Genomic DNA, 26,883 nt, shown 5'->3' with positions numbered 1-26,883 from the left:
CAGGCAGAATTACACGGCCCCCACTGCTCCCCAGGGAACATGCCCATCACCTTGGTGTCCAGGCAGGCCTTGAGCTGCTTGTTTGCTCTGGTTTGGGGACTGGGTCATCTCCCAGCAAACCTGTACCTACCTTACCCTTGCTGGTATTTCTGCTTTCCATGGCATGGCAGGGAGCCAGCTGTGGCCTGCCTGGGAACTAGCAGGCAGAGACAGGCCAGTCTCATCCGGGGAGCACAGTGAGCCCTGTGCCCACACCCCCTGCCAGGGCACCAGGGACATGAGGGGACCCCCCTTTGCCTTGCCTGGTCCCATGCTCAAGTATCTAAGTGAATCAGGACAGCTTCAAACCGAAAAGTCATTTTATTGGTACCATACATGACTCATAAATGGCACAAACTATGGAGGGGAGGAAGGAGAAGAAAAAAAAAAAAAGAAAAAAAAAGAAAAGAAAAAAAAAAGAAACAAGAAGGCATTACAGTGTGCCCATGGCAGTGAGGGCTCTGCACCCTCCACAGCACCCGTGTGGCATGGCGTGGAGAATCGTACCTTAATTGAGACACAGAGCCCCCCTCCCTGCCACAGCAGGCTCCCATCCTGGGATCCCACTCCCACCTGCAAAGGGGCTGTGGGGACCCCCGTGCCTGGGGGTCTGAGGGGCCGAGCCCTTCACCTCCAGCCTGCCCATGGAGGGGCCCAGGAGCCAACACAGGCACCTCTCCAGGGATCTGCAGCTTGAGAGCAGACCAGGGCTGACCCAAGGCTCTGACTCCCTACCCAACCAGAGGGACAGCAGAAGGAGAGGGCACACAGGGTTGTTCCCCACCCCATCTCAGCAACCTCCTGCAGTCTCACCCACGGTGGGCAAGGCGTGGGGTGCTAGGAGCACCCCTGCAGCAGCCAGAGCCCCCGAGCACAGGCAGGCTCTCAGTGACACCTGCCAGCCCCCAGCCCCATGGGGCAGTGGGACACGGACTGTGGGATCCCCGGCAGGGAACTGGGGGGTGTCTGACAGAGAGAATGGAGTGCACCCCTCACTCCCCCAAGCTTCAGGACTGCTCCGCCTGCCCCAGGCTCCCTTACGCACACAGACAGACACACAAACCTCTCGCACGCACACTCTTACACACTCATACTCCCACTAGGGCAGTCCCCCCCCACAGCAGCACTTGCTGCAACCCCACCACAGGGCATGCCAGGGGGTTCCCACAAGCAGCCCGGACTCCCACCTTCTCCCAGAACCCCACTCCAAGGCTGCTGGGGTGAACTGGTTAGTTAGCACAGACACCCTCCCCTGGCACCTCCCATCTTCTCCTTGGAAAAAGCCTTGGAAGGGATTACTTTTTTTCTCTTTTTTTTTTTTTTAAACCAAAAAAAACCCCCAAAAATTATTATTTTTCTCATCGTTTCCCCTAACATCAATGGAGGCACCTGCTCTAGTGATAACACATTGAAAGAACAGTATCGTACACACTGTCTACAGCGCGGAAATGTACAAGCACGAGGTACACGAACCCGAGGGGGGGAGCGGGGACAACAGCACACAAGATTTACATTGAGAAGGGAGGCGGGGGGCTGCCCCCCCCCAGCCTCTGGAGGGATTAGAAAGGAAGTCTGCAAAGTCTCTCCTTGGTTTGAAGCTCTCCGAACTGGATATAAAACGAGACTTCCAAGAGAAGAAGCCTGTACAAAAGTCAGGACAGGGTGAAAGGGCTCAGGATAGGAGGGGGGAATAGGCAAGGGGGCTGAGGGGGTATTTTCCCATTTTTTTTCTTTCATTTTTTTTAAACTTACAATTTAATAATATTATTTTTTTCTTAAAAAAAGACAAAAGTAGGAGGTACCGGGAGCCAGGGGTTGCAAAGGGGCCCCAGGCAGACTCACGCAGGGTGGAGGGAAACACAGAGGCTGCAGGCAGGGAACAAGGGCACCGGCTGCTCCGGCAGAGCTGCGGGTCCTCCGTGCCTCCCCAGCCCCCCGCCACGCACTTCCTATATACAAGAGTCCCCCCATGGCTGTGCTGCACTCTCGCTCCGGGGAGCGAGGGGAAGGGGAAGGTGCAGGAGAGTGGGAAAATGCGACGGGGCCCTATCTTCAACACCATCCCAGCACTGCAGGATCTGACCCTGGCCAGAGGAAGCTTTGTGGCAGAGCCTGAGGCACAGGGAAGGCTTTCCATCACTGCCCCTCCCAACCAGCCCCAGGTTGGACTAGGGATGTGCAACCCCACTGCAAGTGGCTGCTCAGCAAACACCAGCCACAGGACCCAGGGAAGAGGAGGGTCTCTGTGCTGTGCCAGACCCCAACACATGGCATCTGGTAACCGCTGCCAACACCTCCCCACTAATTCCCCCTCACTCGGCAGGAAGGGGTTGGGCATGTTGGGACAGGGATGAGAAGCTCTCTGGGCAAGAAGCAGAAAAGAAGAACGAAGGGGGAATAATGAAGCTATGGCCCCGGAAACCCACCCCTGCCCTGGGGTCCGTCAGGGAGGCAGGCGTGGGGTGCGGGGAGGCGGCGGGGGTGACGGCTGGGGGCTGCCTGCCTGGCGTGCACCCCGGGCCGTGCACCCCATCATCCACGTGGCGCGGATCCGCCCCCGGTACCTCGCCGCTTCCCAGTCACTCTCCATTGCAAATGTACAGGTAGATTGGTTGGGACTGAGTCCACGGGGCGGCAGGGGGCCGTTACTGCGACGCCTGCGACGTGGGGTTCTCTGACTTGCTCTCCTGGCTGGAGGGTGGTTTGCTGTTCCAGGGGCTGTTGGCCCCCAGCGCCGGCGAGTTGTTGAAGCTGTCCTCGTCGTCGATGCCGTTGGCGGCGTCAAACTGCGTGTTCTCCAGCCGGGTGATGAGCCGCTCGTCCTCGTCCCCAAACTCCCCCCCCATCAGCGTGGGCTCGCCTACCACCATCACATCCTGAAAGGGGAGACGGTCCCGAAACATAATCGAGGTGGGGGGAGCCTGGGCCGCTAGACCCCCCCTCTCATCAGCGCAGCCCCTTTCCCCAGCTCCTCATCTCCACTGCAGAACCCGAGCTTGGACACTGAGTGAGGCAAACACATCCTCACTCCCTTGCAGGAGAGCAAACGGACTCTCAGGGAAGGAAGCTGGGACACCCTCTCCTTCTTTTTCCCCGTCACATGGGAAGAACTGAGGTGGCTCAGATAGGCAGTCCCTGGGGGTCTCCCCCTAGCAGCTCCCAGGGCAGGGGCAGAGAACCCTCCCCTCCACCCCAGAGGAGGAAGAGAGAATGGAAACGGGATGCTTACAGGTACCTGACTGGACAGGGCAAAGGTGCTGGCTGGGCTCTTCTTCTTGCTGTTGCTGTTGTTGGTGTTTCCCCCACCGGAGCTCATGGTGCTGCCCCCCGACATCTTCCTTTTCCGGCGCTTGCTGGGCTGCTGCCGTGCTGGCTCGGCTGGTGGAGGATGGAGACATACATATATGGTCAGTCCCAACAAGAGGAAGTTGGTGCCCCCCAGGCCCTTTTATGCAAACCCTGCTTCTTCAAGGACCACATTCCCCCTCCAGGCTGTATCACTGCTGTCCTCACCTCCACAGCTCTGGTGTCTTCCAAGACCAGAGGACAGGTGAGGGGGCACGAACATTTCCATCCTTGCTTTGCTTTCCACAGACAGCTGGCAGGGAGCACTGGCTGCCTAAGCCGTGCTCTGCCCCACTGGGAAGTCAAATGCCTGGTTCACCACCCCCAGTCTCATGAAACAGGGCCAAGAACAGCTCTGGGGCTGGGAGAAGCCTGCACCGAGGGCAGGGCCTGAGCAGGCAGTCCCAGAGACCCCCAGGCAGCACAGCAGGCAGTGTGAGACTCACCGGGCGGAGCGACCATCCGCTGCCACTTCTGGAAGAGGCAAGTCTTGAGGCAGTCCCGGGGACTGAGGCTGTAGGTCTTGTGCCGTGACATGAGCTCCTGCATTGGTTCTAGGATTACACAGAGCTGTAGAGAGCAGACTCTGCATTAGATTGCAACGCTCTGAGCCCCAGCAAAATGGAGACTCCATAACCCTGACCCCTCTACAGGCAGGCATCTGTGTTGCAACGACCCAAGCCACACTGTGAGCTTGTGGGATTTGGCACACCCACTGCCCCACAGCTCTCTACAACCCCTCTGCAAGATTTCTTTTGCAAAGCCAGTCTTGCAGCCTACCCATACCCCAGGGCAGCCAGGCATCAGGCAGCTGAGAGGACAAGACATGGCAGAGCTGCAACACCTTTCTTCTCACACACTTACTCGGAGGTAGTTGAGTGTGGAGTTTGAGAGCCCACAGCGTGTGATGTTCTTGGATAACTGGTCCAGCATCTGGGGATCTTGTGCCTAGGAGTGAGAGGGACCGGAGGCTCAGGTACATCCAGGCTGGGAACAGCCCTCCCGTGCCCCAGCCTGTGATGCAGGACTGGGTTGAATTCCCCCAACCTGCACAGCAGCCTGAGGAGCTCAGCAGCCCTGTGTCATTCATGCTCACAGGAGCTCCTGGAGCTGTACTCACATGCATGGCAAGGATGCTGCGGGGAATAAGTTCTCGATGCTGGCGGATGCTGAAATGCCATGTCTTTATCCTCATCATGTCATCAAACATGAACTCCAGGTAAAGCCGTCCCTCCACACACACCTGGACAGGCAGGGCACAAGGTCAGGAACAGACTGCCCCAGCTTCCCTCAGTCCAGATCCCCTGGGAACCCACTGCTCCACACTGGAATACTCTCACAGTGGCTTGCCTCTGCTCTCAGGAGTCTCAGCAGAAGCCATACCCACGAGCCCAAAATGCACAGCCCTGTAGGACTGTGCCACCAAGAGGGCACAAAAAGCCAAGGCAGGAGGGGCAGCAGAAGCAGTACCTGGGTGAACATGGGCTTGCCGTGCTGGGTGACCATGGTGCACTGATCACAATCCAGTGAGACGAAGTTGTTGTGGAAGGACTCCTTGGGGTGCTTGAGCACGTAGTAAAGCTCTGTGGCTCCCCCTTCAAAGATGCTGCGGAAGTAACGGGGAATCAGAGTCCGGCCAATTGCTGCAGCAGGAAAAGGAGGAAAATAAGGTCAGTAAACCTGTTTCATCCAGATATTCTTGGAATGTACAGGAATAGGGTCCCCCCATACCTTCCGGCTGGAAACAGCTGAGCTTAGACACCCTACCCACATCCCCCTGAACACACAACTGTCTTCTGCTGAAGGGCAATGCCCTTAGGAAGGAGGGCTCAAGCTGGTACTCACTGTATCTCTTTGGTCCATCCTCCAAGCAGAAAGTGATTGTTAGCATGGCGTCATCCTCAAAGAACTCTGTGGTGAAGGCATCCCACCACAGATTGTCACATTCCTGGGGATGGCAGAGAGATGCTAAGTTATGGAGAGGAGAGACAGACAGACGGATAGACATCGGTTGCCAGGCACAGCAGAGGACTGCGCTCTGAGCTGAGTACTCAGAGATGGGGGTGATAAACCCTGTCCCATGGCCACACGTGGGAGAAGGAGGTGGGACTGCTGAAACACTGCCCTGGCCAACCCTCGCTCTCCCAGCTGCCTACCTCTGTCCAGTTCTGCAGCCGCTTGTTGAGCTCAAATATCCTGTAGTCGGTCTGGTTCCCGTACGGCGTGTGCCTCCTGCCCAGAGAGCACAGCAAGCCATCAGAGGGGGAGGCAGCCACGGGATGTGGAAGGGTCCTGAGCCCACAGGGGGAACACATATAGCCCCTCCAGGGCTGGAAGAGTCTGAACAATCCTCCCACAAGCCCCAGTCAGCCAGCATGCTGGCCCTGCTGAGGCACCCCCACCACAGGCACAAGCTCCCCACCAAGCAGGGTCCATATCAGCCCCCCATGCTTACCCGATTCCAGGCTCCAGGTACGTCGGTGGGTACATAGGAGTAGGTCTAGCAGTGGAAAGAGATGCAGGCACGTCAGTGCTAGCAGGGATCTCCCTGCTCACCACAGCTCCTCCTTCCCTGGCTACAGCAGGCAGTCAGGCTCACTGGAGGTGAGACCCTCCCCACAGTGAAGACTCCACTCTGGCTACCAATATCTGACAGCCCCATGGGGCGACCTGTAGCCCAAAACTGGGCTCTGATCCCACATCACTGGCTGCTCCACCCCTAGTATTTAGCCAACTGCTCCTTGGGGACATATCCAGCTCCTCTGCAGCAGTGACTGGTGTTAGGCAGGACAGACATTAAAGAAGGGGCTCTTTTGGCAGGAGCTGGGATGGCTCCCTGTCATCCCAGGGGCTTGGCCAGGCAAAGAGCTTGGCCTGACAGAGCTCAGGACCTGGAGGCTTCCTTCATCCTGAATATCACTAGTTCTCAACCCACTATCACCTCTGCCTGCTCCAATTCCCTCTTTGCTCTTGTGCTAACTGAACTCCATGCACACTGCAGTTTGTTTGCTGCTGGGAAGCATAACACAGAGACCCTGGGGTGCAAACTACACAGTGTCCTCAGCATTGCAGATCCCTCCCTGGGCCCCAACTCACCCCACATCTCGATCCAGCATGGTGCCTGGGTGGAAGGGGGGGAAGGCGTTGCCGTTCGGGGGCTCCTTTGGCGAGTACAGCTTGAACGACTTAGAGGAACAGCCTGGGGGGAAAGAGAAAGAGAGGAGACATGGATCAGTCGGGGGCATCCTGCAAGGAGAGACACCCTGCTGCTGCTGCAAGGAGGAGGAGGAGGAAGAAGAAGGATGCAGGATCAGTTAAGCCTTCATCAGCACAGCCCCATCCCTCCTCTGCTTCTCCCCTGATGTCAGCCTACTCCTTTCATCCCACACACAACTCCAGGCCTCCCCTGTGCAGGATGGAACTCACAGGTTCAAGGCCAAGCTCTCTGGATCAGCAGCCAGAGGGCCCCAACCCCATCCCAAGGGTTTCTCTCTAGTACCCAAAGTTTGTCAGTTCTCAGCTGGCTGGGCTCTGGGGATGTGTCCGAGGGGGACAATCCAGCTGGTGAGCCTGAAGAGGGGCTGGTTTGGCCCTAGCCCTCCCTCCTGCACTGCTCCTAATCCCACTGACCGACCCGGGAATCACACAGGATCTTTTTGCTGACCTTTCTATCGTCATGGTGACGGGTGAATAATCGCCCAGAGGGATGGATGGCGGGTCCCCAGGCAGCCACCATCTGCCGCTCAGGCAGGCCAGTGGCCACCCGGATCCAGGCAGACAGAGAGATCTCACATGCCAGCCCCCAGCTGTGATCAAACCACCCCAAAGCATCTCAACAGCACCTGGGAAAGGGACAAGGAGCCCACAGAGGGGCATGGGGTGTGATGGCGTCTGCAACGGAGCAAACAATGTGTGAAACTAGCACACATCCTGAAAGCAACCTGGGGGTTCCCAACAGAAGACATTAGGTATGCCGGGCAGAGCCAGACCCACTCAGGCTCCTTAGGGCAGCCAGGGGCTCCCGCACTCAGTGGCTGCCAGCAGCGCTCCCGAGCCCCGCGGGAGCCCCGCGGCTGGCAGGACCCGGCACGCTGTGCCAGGATGCTGCTGAGGCACGCGGCTCCCTCCCTGCCGGCAGACGGGCTGACCTGGATGGGGCGCAGCAGCGGGCGAGCTGCCAGGCAGCTCTGGCTCCACCGGCTCAGCCGGCCCTGCCGCGCACAGACACGTCTGCCCCCGTCCTGCCGCAGGCGGGGCCCCGAGCCGGCCGTGCCGGGCTACCGCTGCACCGGGGCCAAGGCGGGATCTCCACCGGCTGCCCGCCCGCGCACAGCCCTGGGACGGGCACTTCCCAACGCCCACGAACTGCCAGGACTGCCGCCCGGTACTGCAGAAAGCAAACCCAGCAGCGCAGGGAAGCGTCCCAGAGGCGCCAGACACATCACTGCCCCTTTGGGTTCCACTCCATGGTCAGGCTGTGCAGAAGGGTGCAGGGACAGGATCGGAGCAGCAGCTCGACCATGATGGATACAGGAGGAGAGCAAAAAGCACCAGAGTCAAGGAAAGCAGTGCCACCAGCACAGGGACCCAAGTTGCCCAGCTTGTTGCAACCAAGAGCTCATTAGCCGAGAGAGGTGAATAACCAAGGCATCACCTTCACTCCTGCTGAGCCATCTGGGACCCCAAGTCAGCAGTCACAGGGATTGCACACACAGCTGAGCAAGGGCTAGTCAAAAATAGAGGGGGTCACCTCCCGAGCATTAAATCCAACTTGCAACAAGGGAAATATATGATTTACTTCTTGATTTTCTTGGAGCCTTTTCACAACGTTTCCCCACAGCAGCTGAACCCAACCTCTCTCCAGCACCCACCAGGATCTACCAGTCCTGTGGGGCTGGAGCCAGCCCAGCCACTCAGCCGTGCACTCCCACTCCTGCCCGCCTGCAATGAGAATAAGTGGGACATGGCACAATTTCTCATACAGCTGCTAACAATGTCGGCACCTTGCTCTCACTGAATGTTTTCATAGATAAAACAATTTTTAATAGGGAGTTCAGTGCTGGTCAGTTGCTACTGCAGAGTAGTTTTTGCTTTCTGCTTTATCCACATCAACCTGTGCCCAACAGACAAAATAATTCAGCCCAAACTGTACTAGAAACACACTATTTCTATTTCCTCCATTCTGTTGTTATACAACATGATACCGAAGCATCTTCAATGCATAGGCAACTTCCGAAAACTCCCAAACTTCTGTTGAAAACAAACCGATTCATTAGGCAGAGACAGCAGTGGCTGGAGCACTGCTTGTTTCTGGTCATCATGTCCTGAGGGGCAGAAAAAAAAAATCAGACCCAGCAGGTCTCATCCTTAGATTCTTTGTTTTTATTTCATGGATGAGACATAGAAGACTAAGTTCCCAAGACTTCTTGCTGTCCTCAGTCCCTATCTTGTTTCTCAGGGTGCAGGAAGGTCTCCTCGAGTGGTGAGACACATCATTCTCCATCCATTGTGCTTTTCATGCTCTTCCCTAGCTCCCTGCTGCTGGAGGTGGGATAGCAGATGAGACAGGCCATCTACTTCTACACAAACCTCCATTTCCATCCTGGGCCTTTCCCAGCAGGTTAATACTGACATGTATTAACCCTGCCTTTGGAACCCTACTGAGTGACCTATGTCAGGATCAGAGGAGTAGAGAGGAGCCTGTTATGTGACTTCAGCAAGACTGGCACCTTGACCAAGTATTATTTTTAATGCAGCGTAAAATATGTCCCTGGATTCAGTGGTTTGAAATAACAACAACAACATTCCTAAGATTTGATACAAGCTGTCCAAATTCTGCATTCACTGTAGACACACTATACACATTACATGAAGTAACACAATTACTTTACAGCAGCAAGAACACCACCTTTAACTCACACATAGGTCACGCTGCCTGGTCTGGGACATCCCTCCACCACCACCTCTTTCCTTCACACTGCCCCAGCTGCCTGCAAGCCCTGTCCAGCCAGGTGCAGTGACAAAGACCTGCAGGATGCGGCCCTTCCCATGCCAAGCCCAGTGCCTGGCCCTAGCTGGTGTTTCTGCATGTCCCTGCTCTGTCTCCTGCTTTGAGCACAGAATCTGGGCAGGCTAGGTGATCCAGGCAGGCTTGGTGCAAAGAGGGCTGCTGCTTGGTAGCTGAGTATGCAATGCCCCTGTGGAACACGAGGCAACAGGAGATGCTTCCTGTGGCTGCTAACAGGTGCTGGCCCAGCAACATAAAAACATTCAGCAAGGGAAAAAAATCAGGCTGACGCTGCAGCTGGTAAGCTACCAGCCCAGGCAGGTCTGGGCAAACAGCGAGGTGGGGTGGCTCCATGGCTCCTCCTCAGCGTGGAGGTTCAGGAGAAAAGAACCCTGTGAAAGGATCTCATAGCTCAGCATCCTCAGCCGAGGCCAGGTCCACAAATCTGCTGCGAAAGTGTGGGCAATTAAACAGCTCCAGGTGGTGGCCACCCAGGGAATAGAAGGCAGGTGCTCTGCCCATGACTCATGTACAGCCCAGCACGGCCCAACCCTCCACACACCTTCTCCTCTGCTGTTCCTGCTTGCGAACTATCAGCCCTACGGGGAAAGCTCTTCTGGTGCTCTGTCCGGTGGGTTTGCTGGAGCAGGAATGATTCACATCCTAGCCAAGCTCACAGAGCTGGGGAATATCAGATTTCCCAAGGCACCAAACGCATGGTGGACACCTCACAGAGCCAACACAGCCAGGAGCTAGCAGGGTACTGTGAGACGAGACCAGCACCATGGAGCTGCCTGCCTGGGTAGGGGATGTGTAAAACAGAGAGGTTAAAAACACTGCCTGAACTCCTGTAACTTCAGTTCACCATCAGAGAGCATAGCACTGATGAGGACAGAGGCAAAGCAGCATCAATATCTTGTTCTTCCTCTACCTGGGGCCGCTGTCAGGAATTGGTGTCCCCCGGCCTGATAGGAGCCATCCTTGTCTGGGCAGCCAGTGTATTCTCTGTGCAAGCAGCAAAGCTCACTAACAAGGCAGAGATTAAAAACATAAATGATGAAAAAAGAAATTAAGAAGTGGGGCTTGAAAGGGGCTGCAGGGTTACAGCTCAGCCGGGGAGTGTCCTGCTCCTCCCAGCAGACCGGGAAGAAGAGAGGCCAGCCTTCGCTGAAGGCAGCCGGTGCTTCCCGGCATGCTCCGTGCCTGCTTCCTGGCTGCCTAACGAGGCTTTAAAGTGTAAATAGCAGCATTGTTTCGCCGGGCTGCCTCGATGGGGTGTGGGAGCCCTGATAGCGGGCAGAAATACATCTTCCCAGGCCAGTCCCGCTGGCATGAGGGTGCGTGCAGGGCAGCGTCTCAAATAATTCACGTGGTTTTGCCCAGTGATGGTGCCTGCTGTCCGGGAAGTTGGCAGGGCTGGGAAGCAAACACGAAGTATTCAGAGTGACTGGGACAGGCAGAGGCACATGGACCAGTCCATGCTCTGCCCCCGTAAGCCTGCCTTCATCTCTTTCTCCTTTTCTTTGGAACAGAGGGGATTAAGAAAGGCCAGTTGCAAACTCTGACGCTGCTGTTAAGCCCGCGTGAACCGAGGTGGAACCCACCAAGACATAACCTGAGACATTACCAGTATCAACTTGCTTTAAAAATGCAGAACTGATGAAGCTGAAGCTCCCACAAGGCTGGGCTCTCCAGGGAAGAGGAGATACCACTTTTGGAGGAGACCACGTGCCATGGACTTCGCGGGATCCAGAGGCTGACCCCAGCCAGGACACTGCCAGGCCCTGACCTGTCTGAAGGCAAAACCTGCATTGCCACCTGCCTGGCTGCATGCAGGGATTACTCTCTTACTTTTCCCAAGCTGCACACCATCCACAGAGCTTATCTGGACCACAAGCTGCCTCCCTGCCCACACCTCACCATGTACCTGTGCATGGTGTCCCAGCTCCAGATCACATCCTGCAATATTAGTGCAAATATCCCCCACAGCAACACACAAAGCATCTGAGCCCAAGGGTGCTCTCCCCTGCAGATCGGGTCACAAATTTAGGGGGACAGCCAGAGAAGGGATAATTACCTGCAGCTAATTATTACGAAGTGACAATCTTGATTTAGGCAGTAAAGCAGCGCTCTCTGAAAGCACCAGGTGAGGAAAGCCTGGCTGGGATGTGGATTTGCAGGTCAGGGCTCAGCACAGTCCAACAGCCCCAGCTCTGCCAGGGTCCAGGGTCTCCCAAGAAGAGAGCATCCTCTGGAGCTGGACATTCAGCTGGGGCCCCAGGGAAGGGAACTGCCCTGCAGTACCTAGGGACAGCAGGAGTCTCCCCTTTGCCATTTTGTTCCTCAGATGATTCAAACACGCAGACGGGGAATTCTCCAGGAGGGAAAAAGGGAGAAAAGCACACCCTGCCAATTGCAAAACAGCCAGAAAATTGAATCACGTCCAAGGCTGCAAGCCCCAGATGCAATCCCACAGATAACCCAGTTTCAGCTCCACTACTATCAACTTACCATGAGGCAGTCATTTCCTGCAACTCTCAGGGAAATATCCCACTGTCCCTAATTACTCCTTTCAGTTCACTATCTCAAAGATGATCCATAATCAAACGCTGTCGGTTTCGGCCTCAGGAGCACACATTTCACATTTTCAGACACTTTCCCTCTCTCTCAGACCCCTTCACCCTGGGGCCCTGCCACCCTGCAGCGACCAGGCTCACATCCCTCCTGCAGTACACATCAGTGCAGTGCTGCCAAACAAACGAACAGTGTCTTATGGGAACGGTGGGGCTGGAAAAAAAAACCCTGTCAGCATACCTAGAATAAAAGCCTCCTGACAAACTAGCATTTTCATCATCAAAGGTTTTCTAGGAACCGCGGCAACACAGAAAAATTCAGCTATATCTAACCATGCTGATGGCCCTGCAGAACATGAAGCCAACATCCCTGCTCAGGGCTGCTTGCTTGCACATGGTGGGGCAAAACTACACAGTTCTGCATGGTATTGTGGTGTTGTTGCTCAAGGCAGCCTTCCACAGAGACAAGATCTGCCCGGGAGAGCTGGAACCGGGAGCCACAGTGCAGGGAAGTGGTAGCAAGAGGCTGAGGTCTGTCCTTACACTGAGAGGGGGATCCACAGCGATGCTCCAGGGCGGCAGGACCCCAGTGCCGCTGCCTCGGAGCGCAGGAGGCTGTCAGCCCCACGTGGCGCATGGAGGTTTGCGATCCCGGGATGCAACGCTCCCCTCGCTCCCTGCCGCTGCCAGAGCTGCACGCTGGGACGCGTAGTCTCCGGAGACGGCGGCCCCGCCGCCGCCGGCCGCCTTGCTCCATGTTGCCTCCTAGGTGGAGCCCCGCAGCCCTGGCAGCCGGCCAGACGCCCGCTCCAGAGGGGAGGAAAAAAGCTTAATAACTCCCGCCTCGAGGATCCAGCTGGCCTCGTTGGGGCAGCGTGCGCCCGGGGCCAAACCGTGACATGACGCTGGCCACAACGTCTGGACCACTCATAGATGCCCATGGAGAGGAGGGCCAGTGCAAGCATGGCAGGAACGTACTCAGTGCAGCTTACAAAGCACCTCCATTGCTTCTTCGAGCTGCCAGGGCAAGCCTCTGCCCTCCTGCTCCAGCAGAACTTCTCTCTTCTCAGTACTTGAGTCTTGGTTAAGAGGCAACATGGGAGCAGCTGAATGAGGAACAGGCAAGCTGCCGGCAGCACTGGTTCCCGGACTCAAATGCAGTGATTGCTGGACTCACACCTCTGCACTGGCAGCACGTGTTGCCATTGGTGTCAGGCATTTGGACAACCAGTGCAGGATGGGGCCAAAACCCCAGGAAGCAAAAAGACAGGGTATGGTCAAGCACACCTGCTTGGTGCTCCTGAAGGCGTGAGGAACCCAGCCCAAGGGAAGCCCTCTTACCCTAGCATCCCTGGTTACAACTCCACCCTAAACAATAGCAACCCACAAGGCAGCAAACCTCATTTGCAGCAAGCATCACAACCCACAAACGCACACACACGGAGCAAACAACAGCAGGAGCACTCTGTCCCCCAGATCACCCAGAGGACGGGAGGTTTCCAAGGGAGAGGGCCAGGAGAAGTGCTATCCTGCTCTGCCTCCATGTAGGACTTTAGGTTCATATTGCTAATGCAGACGTCAAGCTTACGCCAGCGCAGAGCTGCAAGCACATGAAAGAGCACGCTGAGAGAGACCACTCTGGGCCAAGCACTGCTGCCACCCTGCCAGCCATGGAACAGGGAAGGAGTCCTGGGGCTGGACTGGTGCATATCATCATCTGCTCCCACATCCTGAGGGGCTGGGCAAGTTCAAGGCCGCAATCTAACACTGCTCTCTGAAAAAAAGCTGAAAGAGGCTCCAGGTCTCCTGCCTGGGGCACCTTTGCTTCAATGAACTTCTGGGTCTTTTCACTGCCCTTTTTCTATTATACATGGATTTTGACCTGCTCCTGGTGAAGGGAAAACTCACCAAACGACACCAAAACTTTTGCGTCACTAAACCTTCCAGCACCAGCCTGTCCCCCTTGAATCACAAGTTGTCCTCTTTGAAGCAACACAACTTACGTGTCATTCTGCTCAGCACTGCTCAGTCTTTAAGGGGTAATCAGATCACAAACCTAGGCTTTCTACAGCATCAGGAGTGGAAAGACCACATTCAGTTCTACTTCTACATAATTCCCCCACAATGAGAACACTCCAAAACCTAAGGCTTTAAACGAACAAGGACACTGATATTTACCTGTACTTGCAACAGAAGCAGTAAGAGCTGATACCTGACCAGCACTGGAGGAGTCACTGCAAAACTACTCAGACAAGGTGCTATTGAAATCATCTGGAGAACAACTGGGAAGACCCTGGGACATGGTGTTTGCTCTCACACCTGCCTGGCCCAGCCTCAAGCAGGCTCAGACCCTCCTGGTGAGAAGAAAGCAGGTGACTGTTTGCAGTGTGGATAAGTGCACATACGTGCCCCTAGAAGGTGACTCCCTGTTAGACCCCACAGCCTCGGAACCCTTTGCTCACACCTCATCCTGAGAGTGACTGACACCTCTGGTTTTGGCTCCTGCTGTGGAACAGGCTTTGGCTAGGGATGGCAGTTGCTTAGCAGGTTCCTGCCATGGTGCCTGGCTTCTGCCAGCTAAGGCTGCAGTGATGGGATTGGGGGCTGCCCAAGCCAAGCGAGCCCCAGTAGTGCCCTATCACCCATCCCAAGTGGGCGGGCTGGTAGAGACTACTAGGCCAGCCACCCGACATCAGGGCAGCCTACCACAACAGGCTCTGCCAAAGGGGCTCCAGGAAAACACCCACCCACCTAAGACACCCCTCCACAGCTCTGGCATGCATGCTGACTCCTAAACTGGAGCTACTGAGTCTTCCCCACTCCCAAGGATGCTGCGCTCCCCCTCAGCTTGGTCCCCACTTCTGGCTGGCCCAGGTCAAGCTGGTGCTTTGTCTGCCAGGGAGGATGAGCCCCCTGTGCCCACGGCCCCCTGAGCCCGGACACTCGGCAATGAAGCTCCTGAGAGAAGATGCGTGGCCCTGATGTGTTTCAGCCCCTTGGACCTTTAATCCCCTCTGAGGCACCCGTGGGAGGCCAGTGGGACCCTCTGAGCTGCGAGCAAGGATGAAGTTGCAGCAAGCAGTGAGGTGCAGCGGGTGAGCAGCCCCCAGAGCCGGACACCGGCCCCATAAACCCCGTGACAGCGCACGCAGGGGGACCAGGAGGGCGTGGGGCAGCTGTCAAGGGGCTTCGGCAGGGGAAGGAACCCGGAGAAGAACAAAGGGAGCTACGGGCTGGGATGAAGCAGGGTACAGCAGGGCATGGGGGCGGCTGGCAGCACCCCACCAAGCTGAGGGTGCCGCTCCAAAAGCCAATACGTGCTGGAAAGAAAGAGGAGCCAGGGGAGAGGAGGAACACCACATGCAGGGAAGGGGAAGACAGACATGGGAGCTGGAGGGGAGGGAACAAGCTGAGGGGCCAAGGATGCACTGAGCAGCTGGGGAGGGATGAGGGACAGAACTGGGTAAGGATGGAGAGGGGAGCCGAGGAAGGAGAGGGGAGCTGGGGACAGGGAGAGCCAGGCCGGGGGAGCAGAGGGCGGGCAGGGGGCTGCCGCGGGGACCCCGGGCCGTACGGGGGCCCGGTGGGGAGCGGCGGCGCGGTGCGACCGCGCACAACTTCGCAGACGCGGGGGCGGCGCAGGCGGGACCCCGGCCCTCACCTCCGCCGCCCGAGCGGGGCGCCACCGAGGTGGGGGGGACCGGGAAACTTCCGCGGGGGGGAAGGGGGGCGCGGGGGGGGCGGGGTGACTCACGGCGCGGCGGCGGGCGGGGGTCCGGCGGCGGCGCGGCGGCGGCGGGCGGGCGGCGCGGGGCCGCCGCGGGGCGGGGCGGGCGGGGCGCGGGGCGGGGCGGGGGCGCTTCCTTTGTCTGCGCCGCGGCCGGGACCACAATGGCTGCGGCGGCGGCGGCAGCGGGGCCCGCTCCCCCCGCACCGGCTCCCCCGCCCCGCGCCGCCCGGGGGCCCACGGGCCAGGGGTGACGCCCGAAAGGGAGTCCCCGGAGAGCTGTCTCCCCCTGCCCGGCGCCGGTACAGGCACTCCCCGGGATGGGGATGCGGGAGCCGCGTCCCGCTGAGCAGCTCGGCATCAGCCGGGGCAAGGATTCTTTCCCTATTGCTGAAGTTTGAATAAAAACAGACCTTTTCCCTAGCTTGGTTTCGGGGTGTCCGAAGTTGTTTCAGGATTTTTTTTTTTTCTTTTTGAAACTTGTTTCCCTTTCCCCCAGTTTCGGACGAGAAAAGAAAAATACAACCGGTTTGTTTGGGAGGGGGGATGAAAAATAAAATGTTCCAGCTTGCAATTGCGATCATACCCCCAAGGGTCTCCTTTCCTTGATAAAACTGCAACGTCTTCCAGTTCGGAGATTTCATAAAAATTTCCATTAAGAAAATTTCCATTGAAAAAAAAAATCCCATTTTTCCCATTCTCTTTCTGCCCCACACTGCCCCTTGCAGCTTCTGATTCTGCCCTGGCAAGTCACTGGCATAGACCTCTGCTGCCAGCCCAGCCGGCAAGCCCATGGGCTCAGCATACACACACACACACACACATACACACACGTGCTGGTACAGCTCACCCCACACACATGGGCTGGTGTTCACACCGATGGGCTGGCAAGCACTTGCACGCCTTCCCAAACGCCTCCCGGCACAGCCCCGGCTGGGTGTGCGCCCACGCCTGGGGCATGCACACCCTCCCACATCCCCCTGCTTGCACGGCCAGGCCCGCACCTCATCCCCTCCCCAAGCCCTGGGGTAATGCAGGCACAACCAGTTGGGTCCTGCCAAGCACACTTGCTTTCCCCCTCCTCCGCGCCCAACAGAGCAGACATGGCAAGTGAAAAAACTCATCCACGAGGTTTTGGGGGTGTCCTCCCCTCTGTGCTTGTGCACCCCCAAAGCCCTGCACCTGAAGACTGGGGGCAGCCCCCTGCTCCCCAGCCATGTTGCTGTCTGGGATCAGCACTGAAGAGGGATAGGCAGCATCCCCTCACTCCTGTCCCCCATACTCATCGGCTGAGTGAAGGTCCAACCCTTGTCCTACTCCACATCGCACCATCATGATTTCCCCTTACTCTTGCAGGCTGCCCGACAGTATCATTTTCCACAGGCACATGGCTAAATAGACCGAAACTCTTTGCAAACCCCAGATTTACAGAGAGAAAAACTCACTGTAAACCTAAAAACCTCTGTGACACCCTGCTCTGTGAAAGGCACATGCAGCTGGAGGTACTCATGCTGTCAGTGCCCCGATAACTGGGCACAGGGATGCTGTGAGTGCTCCAGCACGCTGCCCCTTCACTGCCTGTCCTCCTGCCGTCTCAAATCTTGTGGCAGTGGCTGAGAGGGGGCTGCATCATGCTGACCCCCGCCATCATGAGGCCAAAAAAAGCGCTGGCTGCAATGCTCCTGACAGCTACGGGATGACACAGCCCTCCTGGCCAAGACAGACCATTAAATACAGTCCACTTGAACCCCATTCCCACTCCAAGGCAAAAAGATGCACAAGGCACAACCACTCACCAGCACTCAACACCACACTGCTACTGCAAAACAGTGCAAAAGGAGCATTTTGTCCCCATATTAGAGACTCCTGGTACCAGTGCCATGGCATCAGAGAGCAGCCCTCATTCATCCCCAGGCCCAGTCCAGTGCATCCACAGCAAACATGCCTGGAGCAATTTATCCCGGGGCTCAGCAGCCCTCCGGGACTGCTCACACTGCTCACGTGTCCCTGCTCAGCTCTGACGACAGCGCTGGACTGGTCCACGTGGCTGCAGCAGCCCCAGCTGTTTATGGTTATAGCCGAGTTAATAATTAAATAGATGCTGGATGGAGAGCAGAAGGGTCTGGGATGCAGCTGGGAAGCGTGTGTGGCAGCACCGGTGTGGGGGAGCCCCCTCCTCACGATGTGCTCATGCCCACACTGTAAGGGGAGCAGAGGGCTACCCAGTTTTTGTGGTAGGGCACTGCATTCCCCAGATTACAGTCTCCACTCTCCCACTAGCAAGGGCCCCGTGCCTGCCTGGTCTCCCCAAAGTCCAGCCCCGATCCAACATCAAGTACAGGTCTCAGCCTAGGGAACTGGCAGCAGCTCAGGAGATCCTGGGCAAATGGATGGGAAGAGACCGGTGCTGACCACGGTAGCCAGGGGATGCCCAGGCCTCTCTGTGGCCATGGCTTGGCGTGCCTGCAGAGTATGCAGGAGGATCCCAGGCGAGCAGGGCAGGATGCAGGGCATGCTCACACTGACACCCGGCCGGGCCCTGGCAAGCGCAGGCGTAGAGCAAGGCCGCGGACACACGCTTACATAAAAAATAATAATAAAAATCTGCTAGCTCTGCAAACAGCACAGCCTGCACCGGGAGATGGACTGGCCTGGCACTTACAAACCTCATGGACTTTTCCAAATAGCAGCCAGACCTGAGCACCACTGCATGCATGCAGATGCAGCCTGCAGCAGTGCAGCACAGCATGCATCCTGGAGCCCCCCCATTTCCAGAACACAAGAGCCAATCCCTCAAATCCTGCCATCCTTCAAATAGAAATATGCTTTGTTTCCCTGTTTCTCACGGAGGGGCTTCTCTCCCCCTCCAAAGCTATGCATGACCAGATAAAAAGGGAGTTCTGGGGCAGGAGGGGCCCCCATTTTTGGCTGGAGAAGCCATGGCTCCATCTCTCCAGAGGAGGTTTGGGGGAGGCTGCAAACTACATGGTGAGTCATACCAGGCAGGCAGCAGATCCTGGGGGCTCCTGGGATTAACCCTTCAAAACCAGAACCACTTCAAGACACCCAGAGGCAGAAATAAAGCCAAGAGGCTGGGGAAAAGCTGCCAGAGCAGGAAGGGAAGTTACAGGGCCACATCGTGAGCGTCCTGCATGGGACAGAGAATTCAATTTGAGTATATGAGCAGTGGACAAGCAGCAACCAAGTACATGTACTGGCGCCCATCCCCTCCAAAACAAGAGAACATGGAGAAAGGTTACAGTGGGGTGCAGAACTCCAGAGTGCATGAGGTTCATATGGGGTGTCCACCCCCATGTCACACCTTTTTCTGGTGTGGTGGGTCAGCCTCATCACTGCTGGACTGCTCAGAGGCTCCAAGGGGAAGGTGCAGTCCACAAGCAAGCTTTGGCAAATCCTGCTACAAGGGGGTTCCCCATGGCAACAGCACCAAACACCCCACAGTGTTCTTGTGCTGTCTCTGAGACATCGCAACGCACATCCCGCTGGAGCTCAGCCCCAGCATGGCCACCCACAGCAGTGAGCCTCAGTTCCTCTGCAGAAGCCCAGGGCCAGCCTGCCAGAGCTGCAGGGTTTTAAGGCTCCTCCAGAGCCTCCAGGTGGATTCTCTCATGTTACAAGAATGGCTCGTTTTACAGCCCCTTTCCTGGACTGGGAATCCACAGCAGGGAGGGGGTGACATGCAGCATGGTTGCACATCTCCAGCATCCTGTGCCTGCCCTCTATCCCCCAAGAAGACCATCTACCCCTCCAAGGGACAGGCACTACTGCTTCAAAGAGAAGCCAAAGCAGAATCCTCAACACCCAGCCCTGCAACTCCAGGAACTCAGCCCTCGTGGGAGAACACCCTGGTCCCTGGGAGAGCACACCTGGGCCCACTGTTGCCCCTCCATTCTTGTCTCCCAAGACACAGAAGACTCTCGGCATCCATAAGAGATTTAGGCGGGAGCTGCCACCCAACAAACCCCCACCCATTAAGGCTGCCATCCCTCCTGGTACCCACATGTCACTGTATCCTCCTATGCTGGAAGCTCCCCTGGGAGAAGGTAAGGGACATCTTACAGGGCCATGGCTGTACATGGTTGACTCGACACAGGTAACTGTCCGTCAGCTGAGCCTGCCACCCCCCCACACGGTGCTGCTGAACACTTCGGAGCAGCTCTCCGAATATAGCAGCATCAAATAGCTCCATCAATAATGCATTGCTTCTGCTTCCTCTCACTGCCGTGTTTTCGTTGCTAACATGCGTGTCCTTCCTGTTAGCGGCTGCCTCCTCCCCACCAGCTAGGCCAAGCAGGGACACGGTGGGATGGAGACGGCAGCTCCCACAGCTCCAGGTCAAATTCCTGTAGGGATTGACATAGAGCCCCATCTACTCCACTCGGGGGCAGCTTGGTGTTCTGGGGGGGAACTCTGCCACTGTCCAAGCCTCCTGCTGCGCAGGCGCTGGCAGCAGGCAGGGCGACTCGGCATGCCGTGGCTGCCCAAAGGATTTGGCAGGGGCACCAAGCTGGGAGGAGCATAACGACATCTCCCCAGCCTCAGCAGGGAAATGCCCCTCTGCACGGACTTTTGGCAGCCTGGCATTCCCCACACCAGGCAGCATCCCCATTCCCAACTCCATGCAATGCCACACCACATCAGGCTCTTCCAACAGCTCTGTGTTGCCATCCCCGGCAGGGAGAGAGCTCCCGCTGCTGTGCTCCTGCCTGCCCCTGCCCGCAGCTGCCATGGGCTCACCTCGGGCCCACCCCGGGCCAGTTGGAGCAGGCAGGTTGGGGTGCCTGGACCTGCCCTATGCCCAGCAGAGTTGCGTGCCTGCAATGCCATGAGCTGCAATGGGTTCCAGTGGGGAGGCAGAAGGTGGTGTGGGGAAAAGCTGGCACCCACCATTCTGCAGCTACTCACAAGCAGGCAGGGGTAACCCCTGCCCTGGAAGGGAAACCCCCAGACTGAACAAGACCCTGGCTGGAGGAGAATGCACGTAGCAGAGCAGGGGTTGGCACAGCTGGCTGCTGCAGAATAGTTCAGCATCCCAACACCACCAATGTCCCAGCCCAGCTTGGGCTGCAAACACTATGTCCAGTCACCTCGGCTATACTGCAGAAACCTGACTGCATACACAACACCTGTCCCTTGGTGCGTAGTAGAGGGTCTGAGGTCGCTGCTCCCACCCCCTGCATGCCACCCTCGGGCACAAGCACCGTCACCTCGGTGCAGGGTAACCAGTGCTACCTGACTCTGCGTTCTACAAAGCCGAGGTAGAGAGAGACCCTGCAAAAGGAGCGCAGGAGCTACATCCCACAGGGCCCCCCAAAGGAAGTGGCAGCAGAGGGGTGCAGGCAGGGTGTTATCGGTCACCCTGCGGGCAGGGCGGGTCAGGGCTGGACAGGGGCCAGTGCCTGCCATAGCGGAGATTACGCTTTGGGTTTAACGTTCATCCCAATCCATGACCTGCCCGGGAGAGAAGGGGGCGAGCAGCACTGGAAGACTGGTCTGACAGCTTTGGGGACTCCTGAGTCCCACCAGCATCCCTGCTCAAAAGGGACATCCAACACTGGTGCACTGCCCACTCTCCCACATCCCCATGAACACGCAGCAGTGAGCCTCCCTATAACCTACCAGCATCACCCCTGCTGCAGCCACCCCAACCCTGCCCAGCAGAGACCCTGGGAAAGCAGCAGACTGCTGCTACTATCCCTGCTCCAGGTGGGGCCCAGCAGCCCCCTGGCAGCCCTGCCGGCTCCCCAGCACCCTCCCCCCGGCAGCGGCAGGAAACCACAGCTGCAGCCTGCGGGCAGCTGATAACGGTCACCCAGCCCCATCCTGCCTGCACCCCACCACTCGGGGAGCTGTCCCCACACCCACTGTTCCCCAGGCCCAGGAGTGCACCCACACCGTGCACAACGGCAGCCCCAGGGCCCAGTGTCACCCTGCACAGAGCTGGGGGCTCTCGCTGACATTGCAGCTGTTCACCAGGACACACTGACAGTTGTGCATGGGCACCATGCTCCCAAGTGTCCCAGCATGCTTCTAGCACACCACGCAGACTCATGCCTCGCATATTCTAGCAACATGGATGTGGTGGGAGAATCCCCGAGCAGAGTGGGGGAGGAGAGGGTGGCATGAAATCGAGTGATCTGACTGGAAAGGGATGGGCAGGGGACACTTGAGCTGCTTCGGCTCCTGCCCTGCCTGGGGGCACACAGCTGCCTGGCCAGTGCATTCCTGGCCACAAGCCCTGGCCAGGGAAGTTCCACTCCCCAGGGGCACCCCCTCACTCCCCAGGGAGCAGCTTTCACGGCAGTTTGTGTTGAGCAGGTAACAACATTCCTGGAATAAACTTGGGGCCCAGTGCAAATACACAGTGCTGAACCTGCTGGCACTACTGTGGCACTAACTCATCCAGGATTCTCCTGGCAAATACTGAGTGAGCTCGCACTGGCCCCAAGGACCGCTGTGATGGTGCCTCACACCAACAAGAAGACCCCTGAGGAATCCCCTCGCTGAGCACCAGACAACCAACCACAAACCCATCCTGACTTTGCCACAGCATTCCAAAAGTGGGCAGGTAACGCAGCACACATGGTATCTAGTGTCAAGCACTTCGCCGCTGACGGGGACAGGGCAAGGAACATGTTTTATCCAAACATCACTGGTAACATGAAGAAAACCTGGACTAGAGCACAATGAGGCTTGGGGACCCCTACTGCTCCTCTCCTCCCCAACAGGCCCAGGGGCACCCCAAGGCACCAGGCACCCCCGGGGGTGTTTGGGAGCCAGAGCCCACACAGGTCAGGGCTGCCTGCCCCCCCGCCGCGGCACTCAGCCCGCTCGCTGCCATCCCTTTCCCAGCGCATCTGTCGCAGAAGGCATGTGGCACAGCTCGGCCTCGTGACGGTGGGGGATGCACGGCGCCAGCTCGGCAGAAAGGAGGGATACGGCAGTGGGCCGTGCCCTGGCTGGACATGTCCATCCCGGGACCTGACGCATGCGGCTTGGGAAGCTCTCCCTCCTGCCAGAGGGGTGCACAGGGTGGCTCTCTGCAAGATGTCCCAGGGAAGGTGCTGACCTTGGGAAAGTTGCTTCCCTGCCATGAAGCTGGAGCCAGCCCTGCAGGGAGGGAGAACAGCTCCACTCCGCTTTGCTCCCCTCCTCCCTCTCTGCACTGACACCATCACTACAGGGGGAAAAACAATGATAATAACAAAAATAATTAAGAAGGAAAGTACAGAGCATGCTGGGAGAGTGAGAGGTGCCCCCAGGGGTCAGGGCCCCGCTGGGGTCTGGATGCCAAGACCTGTCTGCCAGCCCTGCTCCAAGCAGCCCTGAGCACAGCACCACTGGCACCAGCACCAGACAGCTGCTGCTCTAGCCTCTTCCACCTCCACTCTGAGCCTATTACACTCTTGCTGCTCACCTCTCCACATCTGAGGTGGGGGGCAAAGCCCCCCTCAGGCCTCCACTGGCCCCAGCAGCTCCCCACCATCCTCGGACACAAGAGTGCATCAGGTTCCCAGCTGAGCAGCCTCCCGGCTCCAAAGCTCTTGCAGAGGGGAAGAAAGGAGCAGGGAAACATCTCTGGAGGGGTGCGAGAGGAGCGCGAGAGGAGCTGCAGTGGGGAAGGATGCACCCCCAGGGATGGCAAGGAGTACATCATCCCTCTGGGAGGGCACAACTTGGAAAGGGGGCAGCCAAACCCCCCCCGGCAGCAGCTCCCAAGCAGGAAACTCCTCCAAGTTAATGCAGCCCTGAAGAGCAGCCTGGGCAGAGCGGCTCATTAAATGTTTCTGGCTGGCGGGAGGCCAGCGGCAGAGCTTGTTTTTTCTATATTCCGATAAACAGTCCGGGGAGGGGAAGGGGGAGGGGGGCGCAGGCTCTGGATGTGCCACCCAGCCCCGGCGGGGGAGCGGGGGAAGAGGCGGGGGGCACACGAACATTGCACGGCAGCCTCGTGTCCTCCCTGCCCGGGGGCAGCGGCCAGGGGCGGCCTGGGGGGGACACAACACATGAAGCCATCCACAGGGATACTCCCAGGTGAGGGGTGACCCCACGGCTCCCCATCACAACACCGAGGGAGGACCCCCCTTCTTTGCGCCCACCAACATGCCGATGACATTCCCAGTGGCGTGGGGCCAGCTCCTGGGGAATACGACGGGGCCCCACCGCTGGTCGTCACACGGCCTTGGCCCCGCCGGGGCGGGACCCCGCCAAGGCCGGGGTGTCGGGAGGGGAGCCGTGCCCCCGGTGTGGGGTGCCGGCGGGGCGGGTGCTGTGGTGGCTCGGCCTGGCTCGCAGGGAGGTTCACGTGACTTTCTGCTTGAGGAAGCAGCGCTCTGGCAGCTTCCAGTGGGAGATGGAGGAGGAGGAGGATGGGGGAAGGGGCCGCCTGCCTTCATAGAAACACGGCGGCGAGGCGCAGGCAGCGCAGGGGCGGGGGGCCGCCGAGCAGGGGCACCCCTTCCCCACCCCAGTTATCCAGCTGCAGACCCCTCGGTAGAGGCGGCTCCGGGGAAGGCACGGGGACCGCGTGCTGTCACAGCGCCGCACTGCCTCCAGCAGCCCCCCAGCATGGGGTTCTGGCCTGGCAGGAGGCTCTCTCGGGACTACAGGGATGCTGCCACGGGAGCTGGGCTGAGGAGCGTCCCTGCTGTTCCCCCACAGGGACCCCATGTGCCAGATACCCAGAGAAATGGCAGAACCCTCTCCCCAGGGCCCCCCAAACTTGGCTCCCTGTCTGCTGGCCAGCGCCACGGGGACCTGGTGCTGGACAAGGTTCCAGCAGCCCTCTGAGCCCTGCCTTGCTCCTGGCACAGCAATGTTCTGCACGCAGCAGCAGGCAATGCAGCCAGGCCACCTGCCCCAAACCTGCCCCCAAGCCCAGGTGTGCAGATGATTATCCCTGCGGCAGCACCCTCTCAGGTGCTGAGACTCACCAACTGATCACACCTCCTATGTAGTCCTGCAACCTTGTTAGCCCGCAGGCTCCAGAATTAGGAAGAAGCTCTCCAGCAGACACCCCACAATGGCCATGGTGGGGGGCTATACAGCATCCATGTCCATCAGCAGCATTGCCAAAGCCTCTGCAGGGACACTGTGCCTCACATCCACACGGGGAGCTGTGGCACCCCACAGACCTATTGCCCCAGCCACAGGGGCACTTCGGGGTCACTCTTCACAGTGCCACCTGCATGCCTGCCCAATGTCCCTGCAGAACTCTGCCTGTGGGGTCCCAGTTCCAGGCTGGTACCAGCAGCCATCTGCTCTTGGGTCCCCGATCTTAGTCCAACAGATCTCAGCACAAACGCCATGGAGTCCTAGCCTCACAACCACATCCCAGCACCCGTGCCACAGGGTCCCAGCCTCACAGCCAGACCCCAGCACCCATGCCATGGGGTTCCAATCCCACAGTCAGATCTGAGTGTCCATACTCTAGGGACTCCAGCCCTTCAGCTAGATTCCAACAGCCCAAACCATGGAGATCCCACCCCCACGGCTGGACCTGATAGCCACACCATAGTGACTAGGACTCCAGTTCCCACATCTTGCTAACACCCATAGCTTATCCCCAGCACTAGCACCATGACCGAACCTCAACAGCTACACTGAAAAGTCCCCTGTGTTGTAGTCAGCTCCCAGCAGCCATGCCCCAGGAACCCAGCCCCATAACCAAATCCCAGCACCAACACCACGGAGACCCCAGCACGACTGCCAGATGCCAGCACAAATGCCGTGGATACCTCAGCCCCATAGCCAGATCCCTGCACCAATGCCATGCAGTCCCAGGAACCAATACCATGGAGAACCCATCCCCATAGCTGAACTCCAGCACCAATGTCTTAGAGACCCCAGCATAAATGCCACGGAGACACCAAGCACCAATGCCATGGAGACACCAAGCAACAATGCCATAGAGACCCCAGTCCTGGAGATCCCAGCCTCAAAGCACGACAGCAACATCAATGCAGTGGAGACCCCAGCCCCACAGCTGGACCCCAGTGCCCATTCTTAGGGGACCCAGCCCCACAGCCGGACTCCGGCACCAACACCATAGGACCCCAACCCCACAGCCAGACCCTGACACCACGGGGGCACCCACTTGGTAAGTGGCCCCCAGCTCCCCACCCAGCCCCAATGCCGCGAGGACCCCAGCACCAGGGGCAGCCCCCGCCCCGCGCCCCGCGGCCGCGCCACTCACCAGGGCATGCACAGCCCACTGACATCTTCACATGCCTGGCCCGGCCGGGGGTCGCTGCGCGCTGCCTGGGCCGCGGGGGTCTCGCATGGGCGGCGCGCCGCGGGCTCCGGCGCGGCGGGCGGACGGTAGCGCCGCGGCCAGAGGCGGGCGGGCGGGCGCGCCGCGAACCGGCGGAGCGGCAGCGGCAGCAGGAGCAGGAGCAGCGGCGGCGGCGGGGGCGGTCGGCGCGGTCGGGGCGGGGGCCGCGGCGGTGGAGCGGGAGCGGGGGCGGGGGCGGCTGCGCCGGCGGCGGGCGGGTGGGGGCGCCTCTGCGCGTGCGCGGGGCGTCCCGTTTCCCCCCCGCTGCGAGCGCGTGCGTGTTGCGTGCGTGCGCGTCCACCCCCCCCCGGCTCGTCGCTGCCGCCACGGTCGCGCGCGCACGCACGCGTCCCCCCCCGGCGCCCCCCCCTCCAGTCCCCGTGAGGGGCGGGGGATCCCAGTGTGTGAGGGAGGGTCCGCGAGGGAGGACACGGAGCGAAGGACGAGTGGTTCCCCCGCTGCTCCGAGGGGGCTCTCTACGCTGCCCCCTGGGGTTTGCGGCTGTCGGAGCAGGGGTAGCGCTCTCCTCAGACCCCCGTGGGTGGGTGAGCGTTCTCAGGGCTGCGGGAGCTCCCGGGGGCGGTGCGGGGCTGAGGCTTCCATCCCGCCCCCCCGGCCGTAGCTGATCTTCCCAGGCCCCGAGAGAGACCCGACTGGAGGGACGAGTGCTCAGAGACCCACAGCCGGGGCGGCCAATGAGCGCCCTGGGTGTCTCAGGGCGGCTTGCTGGGGTTTTCACCTGCGAGGCCGTGGGGACGCCACGGCTGTTCCGCACGGAGGAGCCTGCTTAAGGCTTGTGCTTTTTGGGGCCTTGCCAGTCTCCCAGCCCCAGGGCACGGGGAGGACACGGCGCTGTGGAGCTTGCAGGTGGGAGGGAAGGGGCCAGAGAGGGCCGGGG

General features: G+C 58.8%; 1 protein-coding gene across 3 annotated transcripts; it reads right to left on the bottom strand.

The window, feature by feature from the left end:
- Positions 1-2,543: 2,543 nt before the first annotated feature.
- Positions 2,544-26,123, bottom strand: LDB1 (LIM domain binding 1). Of its 3 annotated transcripts, none has more exons than XM_014885975.2 (11): positions 25,908-26,118; positions 6,481-6,583; positions 5,840-5,884; positions 5,541-5,616; positions 5,230-5,332; positions 4,855-5,027; positions 4,505-4,627; positions 4,249-4,332; positions 3,831-3,954; positions 3,275-3,417; positions 2,544-2,915 (listed from the first exon to the last, which is right to left on the bottom strand). In XM_014885975.2, the coding sequence occupies exons 1-11, from the start codon at positions 25,930-25,932 to the stop codon at positions 2,685-2,687; spliced, it is 1,230 nt and encodes a 409-aa protein (XP_014741461.1). In that variant the 5' UTR covers positions 25,933-26,118; the 3' UTR covers positions 2,544-2,684. The 3 variants fall into 3 exon arrangements, with proteins under 3 accessions (XP_014741461.1, XP_014741460.1, XP_088025366.1); XM_014885974.2 differs by having other exon boundaries at positions 3,269-3,417; positions 25,908-26,064; XM_088169240.1 differs by lacking the exon at positions 2,544-2,915 and having other exon boundaries at positions 2,923-3,417; positions 25,908-26,123.
- Between the last annotated feature and the right edge of the window lie 760 nt (positions 26,124-26,883).

This window comes from Sturnus vulgaris, chromosome 8, assembly GCF_052056855.1.
Source record: "Sturnus vulgaris isolate bStuVul1 chromosome 8, bStuVul1.hap1, whole genome shotgun sequence".
NCBI lineage: Eukaryota > Metazoa > Chordata > Aves > Passeriformes > Sturnidae > Sturnus > Sturnus vulgaris.
Note: the sequence above shows the minus strand (reverse complement) of the source record. Positions and strands in the feature narration are given on the sequence as shown.